Here is a 7,343-nt window from a genome sequence, read left to right as displayed (position 1 = left end):
TTAATGAACAAAGGTCATTGCTACTGTGGCAGCTGATTAAATGCCTTTTTTATTGTGTATTGATTTTTATTGCCCAAAATTATGAAAGCTATTTTAGTGTTTCGTGAGCACACGAGACAGCATGAAGTGAATCCTGTTTCAATTGAGTTCTCGATTAGCCATCTGTACTCGGATGTAGTAAAGCGAAATGGCAGTCCCTGTTCATCTTCCATAGACATCTGTACAATATTTTTCTTATGATCGAGATACTTTTAGTAAAAACCAGAAATAGTAAAATGCATCTGGAATTTGTCTTCTGTCCTACCTAGGATCGTAAGACAAATTCATTTTCCATAAAAATAATTAGCGGGCTAATCCATGGTATGCTAGATTATTCCACTTGAAGGCCTTGCCTTCAAAAAACGTGTCCGCGAGCTATATGGTCTCGCCCGACGAGTGACAAATCCAGTCTCTTAAAAACACTGGTTTATTCCGGATAAACAAAAAAAGCAAATCAGAGAAACATAAGGCGCTACTGCGCTGAGAACAGGTTGTTCATGCGCGCGACAATAGAACACCAACGGAAAGCGGGAAGAATGTCAGGGCCTTACCGCGGCGAAACAAAACGCACTGCGGAGCGAATAAAACGAGCAATGGGGCCAAAGCGCTAACGGCGACACAAGAAATCTCAAAATAACGGCTTGAGGGGCTAGTTGGTGCTGAATCATATTCAGATATGTGGCGCAAAAAACACAAACACAGGAGAAGATACACAACACACGCGCACACTACCAACTGTAATTAGAATTTGAAAACACTTCCTCTTCCACACTCAGGCACAATTCATCTTCCTCTTCTTCTCATCTTCCTCTTCTTTGCCAATCGTCCAAACATGGTATTGACCAATCTCATCTTCCTCTTCTTCCTCTTTTTTATCAGGGGGATAGTGGCACTTTCTTCCTAACAGGCGATATACCTCTTCCAAACATGACAGTCACAAATTCTCGCTGTCTTGTTACCGCACACCTCTGCTTTGCCCAGTAACTCATACCACGCTGGACAAGCAAATATCACCACAATGTCACATAGTCATACACTAAACACCACCGCCACACATATCCAGTAGGACATGCATCCACACCACATAACTTGTGTTCAAGAATAACAACTTTACGCCAAGAATAACAGCTTGAGGCCCAATAGTAATCTTGTTCTTTCCATTACTCAGGTGGTTTGCTCAATAAAATTAAATTCTTTTCTACGTAAACTCAACGAAGCTTCACTAATGCATCTCTCTTCTTTCTTCTGTATCCAATACGCCTCTAAAATGTCGTGCGGTAAAGTATATATTGGGCAAACAGGAAGATGTGTTAATGATAGAATGAGGGAACACGAGAAGTCCATAGAAAATGGCAAAGGGTCAAATTTAGCCTTGCACTGCCAAAAGTGTAAGTGTGAGCCGTTTTTTAGCAGGCTAAACATTTTAGGCAAGAGTCGGGATAAGATGGCACGCGAAATTTTAGAGGCGTATTGGATACAGAAGAAAGAAGAGAGATGCATTAGTGAAGCTTCGTTGAGTTTACGTAGAAAAGAATTTAATTTTATTGAGCAAACCACCTGAGTAATGCAAAGAACGAGATTACTATCGGGCCTCAAGCTGTTATTCTTGGCGTAAAGTTGTTATTCTTGGACACAAGTTATGTGGTGTGGATGGACATGTCCTGGATATGTGTGGCGGTGGTGTTTAGTGTATGACTATGTGACAATGTGGTGATATTTGCTTGTCCAGCGTGGTATGAGTTACTGGGCAAAGCAGAGGTGTGCGGTAACAAGACAGTGAGAATTTGTGACTGTCATGTTTGGAAGAGGTATATCGCCTGTTAGGAAGAAAGTGCCACTATCCCCCTGATAAAGAAGAGGAAGAAGAGGAAGATATGAGATTGGTCAATACCATGTTTGGACGATGTTAAGGTCCGCGAGGAAGAGAGTGCCATTATCCCTTTGGCAAAGAAGAGGAAGATGAGTTGTGCCTGAGTGTAGAAGAGGAACTGTTTTCAAATTCTAATTACAGTTGGTAGTGTGCGCGTGTGTTGTGTATCTTCTCCTGTGTTTGTGTTTTTTGCGCCACATATCTGAATACGACACAAGAAAGATTGCTCCTCGCGGCACAGCAACTCACAGAAATACGCCTAGGCTGTTCCTGCAGGCACTGCTTCCATCTTCGCGTCGGCGATCTTCTTTCGGTCGTCCGTGCACACCCTGCTGGCCCACGACGCTCGCCGGTTGCCCCGCGCCGGCCTTTCCGCCGGGGCAAAAAAAGCCACGCGCCTCGTTTCTGACTCGCTTATCTACCCTCGTCTGTCCATAGAGAAATCTCTTTCTCTATGGTCTGTCGCTGCTAACATCACGCCCCCCAAGATTATCTGCTTGCTCATGCGCACTCGCGCTGCCCGTGGAAACAATACAAATAGAAAGACGCGCGCGTGGTTTAAAACATCTAAAGGGGCTGCGGAGCCCCACACACTGCAGGAATGTATTTCTGCTGACCAATGTTTTGTTGCCATCTTGCCTGTCATTTTCGAAGGTGATCGCATTCTTGGTGGTTGGCAGCAGTACTTGTGGAAGGTTCCTCCAATGACAACTCCATTATGTGAGATAATAGTGTCTTAGAAAAACAGTTGGTAGTTGACGAGCGACACTTCCAAAATGAAAATGGTCATTAAGGCACGAGTGCTGGATTGGCTTAGTATAGAATAGTGAGCAGCCAGTGGACATGAACTCTTTTATCCCGAGGTAACAAATTTCTGACCACCTCGCAGACAAGTGGCGCCATTTGCTGACACTGCCATATGATACTTGTTTTGGCACCAATCTTTGCTACCAGGGCATATGCACTAGAAACTTTCCCTGACTATTCATACGGGGTGAAACACAGTTCAAAGTGATGGCAGACAGAGGACCAAGAAGCACATGGACAAGAGCTTCATCCATATGTGTTCCACCCAAAATGAATCACCACCACAATTTTCTATTCACAGCGCTAACAGACGGGGACAAGGAATTGCGAATGATGCAACATGGACAGATTGCATCATTCCTTTCTTTGTCTCCTTCTATTAGTGCTGTGGATACAAAGCAACTAGCCCAATCTTCTGTTCTTCAGAATCACTACGAACTGTTCCAACTGATCATCCTACTGCAGTATATCTCTCCCAGACTGACAATCTTGTGGCTTTTGCAGTGCCATTATTCTAAATAGTAATCAAAAAACCTTTGCAATAGTACTGCTTCACTTGAGGATATAATAGAAGTAATACAACACACGAGAATCTTCGAAACTCCCCTGAGCCTCACTAGGGCACCTGTGGATGTTCTGTAGCCTTGTTGGATGGAACCGTGATGGACTATGAGAGGTAAAAACGTAGCCGTTAAATTAATTTCTGCATTAAAATAACGCTTAAGTGGTACTTTTTTAGGATGGCTTAAGCACCAGTAGTCATTGAGCTTCCAGGAAAGCCAGCTTTGTGAGGTCCTTGGAGCCGCGAGGCGAAACATATGCAATGTGCAGGGACAGAATAAAGAAGTAAAGCAGCTACGAGCATTTATAAAGGTTACGTGGTCGATTAAAAAAGTATAAGTGCAGCAAGAAATAGGGAATGAAAAAAACGGTCGATCATTCACAGCACTCGGCAGCACAAAGCATCGAGCAGTGGTAGCCAGAAGTGGAGGTATATGGTGGTATGACAGCGCGTGTGCACTTTTGCCACGCTTTACTTTGTTGTGCGCATTTCTTAACATAGTACGCTCTTTGCTGAACTAGAAACACTGGAAGACGGTGTGGTATATTGTTAAAAAGCTTTAGGTTTCACATGAATTCAAACAATGTTCATAGCATTCATAAATGAAATTGAAAAGGCGGTAATATAAATAATGATAACTGCAAAAACATCATACGAAGAGAAGGATGGAAAATATTTTTCTAGAGTTTCTTAAACCAACAAGCTATATTTAGTAAGTAGACATCATCTGAGGATGCTATATAGCATCTTCAGACGATGTCATCACCGACAACTGATATATAGTAAATACCCTGATATAAAAAAGATTGATATAGTGAAGATTTTTGCTACTGTAAGTGACTCTACGATAGACAAAGGAAAGAACAGTCGGCGAGGCCAAGGAAAGCATTTGGGATTGTACTTTATTTCTTTTTCTTTTAATTTTTACTTTGGTATTCAACTAAATTAGTAATGTAATCTGTTTAGGGGGAAAGGTAATCAAATACAAAGTAGAAGGAAAAACAACGTGCCGATGGTGTGGGTTCGTTTCCCACCATCAGCACCACACAGGAAAGACAATGGCACGTTCTCGCATTCTCTTCGCATTCTCGCATTCGCGTTCTCTCGAGGCGCCGCGCACATACGCGGAGATAACAAACTTTTATCGCGAGCTAAGATGCATGTACCCCGCCCCTCACCCCGACCTCGACCGGGCGCAAGACACTCAGACGCCTACAAACAAAGGCCATTCTTAGCCCCTACCGATTATCGTTAATTACGAACGGAGAATTCAACCCTGCATGCCGGCACTGCGGTGACGGGACGCAGGCCACTCAAGACCATATACTGTGGGAATGCGCCAGCAATCCCCCTCCAAAGACACTCTTGCCAGCTCCCTCAGTGGAGGAATGGGACAAGTTGTTGGCCAGCCCAAGAAAAACTACTCAACTGGCCCTCGTCACGCGAGCTCAAGAGGTCGCTCGCGACTGGAGGCCACCCTAGACTCGCCCCAGCCCGAAATAATTACTTTCATTTTGTGACAATAAAAGCTGGTGTAGGATTCTTGGCACTATAGCTGGTGCTTCTCAGCAACTCCCAAAGCCCAGTCCAGTCCGTCAGCCTGACCTATGAACACTGACCAAACCAAGCACTGACACTGAAGATTATTTATAAATCGACTAAAAAGGCAAGATATATCTGTTTTCTCCGTCATTATTATGACTCCGCGGATCGTACCTGTCAAAGTTTAATGCCTAAAAACTTGGCGGCAGGGAAAAAAAGTAAGTTTGACAACACTGTACTGATATGAAAACTTCAGGTGGCACTACTCTCGGCAAAACTCTTTCCTTTTGACCATTGTTTGAACGTCAACTTAACGTTTGCGTGGCCATCTATGTTTAAAAAAGTAAACTATAATTTTCAAAAATATTCAAAGATTTGCGTGTAATGCTTGATAAAACAGCCGCGCGTAACGCCACAACCGCACAACTTATCGTTTTTAATGGTTGGTTTTCAACACCGGGCAGAACGAAAGGTTACATTTCGCTACTATCCCAACTCAGTGCTCTGCACTGTGGAATGGAAGCGCGTGATTTTTGAGCGGATAAAACGGTTGCGACCAGCGCCGACGGGCATTCGTACGTAAGCTGCCTTCGCCTTGACGGCAAGACTGCGGAAACAGTTGGCACTTAGCTTCCACAAGCGGTGTAAGTGTGCTTCCTCATGCTAACATTCCCTCGTTTGCTCCATTTGTGACATAACATGGGCGGCTAGACGGGCCTCGCTCGTCCTGGCTCGTTTTTGAAATCTCAGTGCCAGCTCCTGATAGCAGTACTATGAAACAAAGCTTCTTGTTGACATTTCAGGCTAAGCTTATTTAGGTGGTTAGGCTGCCTAGGAACGCTTTGTACGCCCTAACAAACCGCCGTTTATCGTGTCCATCTTCTGCAAAATGGCATTCTTCCGGCCTAGTCGGGATGATTGGGTGCCAGCTTGAACTTTGGGACATGTCTCCCTCGGCATACCTTGCCAAACCCGAAGTCCAGCTGCAACAGTCGTGGTAGTGTCATTGTATTGCTGTCTAATTAGCTTTTCTCGGTCGTAGGGGGCTGGTTGCTCGGTGTACTAACTGCAGCGCTTGTCTCGGTGCATTAGATAGCAAATATGCCTTGCAAAGCGGGCGGCCACAGCTGCCCATCTTCGCTAGCTGCTCTTTCTGTGCCGTTATATTTCTGCCGGCTTTGGCAGTAGTGCCGCCCGCCCTTGAACTTCATTTCCACATTGTACTGTGGAGATACCGTGTTTTTTAGCGTTGGTTGCTTCTCGGCTAGTGTCTTGCCCGTGGCACTGCTGTGAAACAGGTCGGGTGGTTACAGGCCTGCTGCATTTAATTAAGCAGTTCCTCAATTCTAAAGTCGGCACGCTAATGTTGCCGTGGTATTCGTAATTTACTGGGGTTATGCTGCTTTTCAAAGTGTGTTTTTAAGCTTAATTCTGCTGCCCACCGGTGGAGTTCCATTCTTGTCGCTACTTGTGCAGAATGCTGCACGATTTTTATTGCCTGCGGGCTTTTATTTTTGAATTCGTAAGCTAACTGCAAATGCATTATAGCATTGTTTTTGTTATAGTCTTTATTCCGAGGATACGTACCAACATGTTCTGTCATGACTGCTTTCTACCACCCAACCCTTCGTTTCCAGCTTTGAGGGTTAGAGCAGGCTGTGTGTGACCAAGGAGTGACAGGTCATGTTCCCCAGTCCTTGACTGTGCCACTAGCAATGTGCAAGGGGCACTGTACAGCACTAACAGGTGCTACCTCACAGCTCAAATGCAAATGAGCTTCGAGCTTCTCTTAAAAGCATGTTGATAGCTTTGAAGGATTGCAGTCCATGCAGTCCTATTTACAGGCTGATGTTTACTAAAGTTAAGCAGTGCAAATTACTGCTAGTAGCATTTCTTCAAAATGCTGGCTATGTGAGTGTTGATAAAGGTTATGTGGCCTTCTTGCTCTCATTTTCCTTTGTGTTTAGTAGCGTGGATAATGTGGCTTCCTTGCTGTGGCAATATAGGGAAAACTGTTTTGTAGTTTTTGGGAAGTGTTCATGTTAATACCAAACATGAATAGCGTATATACTGTAGTCTACTTTTCCTTTTTTTCTTGCTTTCCAGGTATTGGGTGCCATGGATTACAGCCATACAGTGAGTATTGTTGCTGCACTTAAACTTTGGATTTGGTCATAGTAGATATCCATGTGGGAACACATTCTTATGAATGCAGCAGTGGTGGGGGGTGAAGGGTGGCAGTTTCTGGCCCTATGGGGCTGGGACGGTAGGTCAACGCAGCTTGCTGGCGGGGGCTAGCCAGCCACCGAATTTGTATCTGTTGTGGGTCGTCATTGGACGACTGATGTTGTGGCGTGCGTCTTTCTCTCCCTCTTCTTGCCATTAAAGGGGAAATTGGCAAATGGGGCACAACCTTGCGAACAGTGTGTGACTTGGGTTTTTTTTTTTTTTTTTTTCTTTTTTTGTTGAAAGAATGTGGCTGTGTAGTTCAATGCCAAAGCTTTTTGCGGTGAGAGGAGTTCT

General features: G+C 44.4%; 1 protein-coding gene across 2 annotated transcripts in view; it reads left to right on the top strand.

Moving 5' to 3' along the window:
- Positions 1 to 5,311: 5,311 nt before the first annotated feature.
- Positions 5,312 to 7,343, top strand: part of LOC146178333 (uncharacterized) — a 35,368-nt gene continuing 33,336 nt past the window's right edge. Inside the window, exons 1-2 of one of the 2 annotated variants that reach the window (XM_084578153.1) lie at positions 5,312 to 5,464; positions 6,927 to 6,956. In XM_084578153.1, coding sequence (XP_084434279.1) covers positions 6,939 to 6,956 — 18 coding nt within the window. In that variant the 5' untranslated portion in view covers positions 5,312 to 5,464; positions 6,927 to 6,938. The remainder of the gene's footprint in view (positions 5,465 to 6,926; positions 6,957 to 7,343) is intronic. The other variant, XM_084578152.1, reaches the window with a different exon arrangement.

Source organism: Amblyomma maculatum, chromosome 9 (genome assembly GCF_055883805.1).
Source record: "Amblyomma maculatum isolate TAMU_Amacu chromosome 9, ASM5588380v1, whole genome shotgun sequence".
NCBI classification, from domain to species: domain Eukaryota; kingdom Metazoa; phylum Arthropoda; class Arachnida; order Ixodida; family Ixodidae; genus Amblyomma; species Amblyomma maculatum.
The sequence above is the reverse complement of the archived record's forward strand: the minus strand, read 5'-3'. Positions and strand labels throughout refer to the sequence as shown.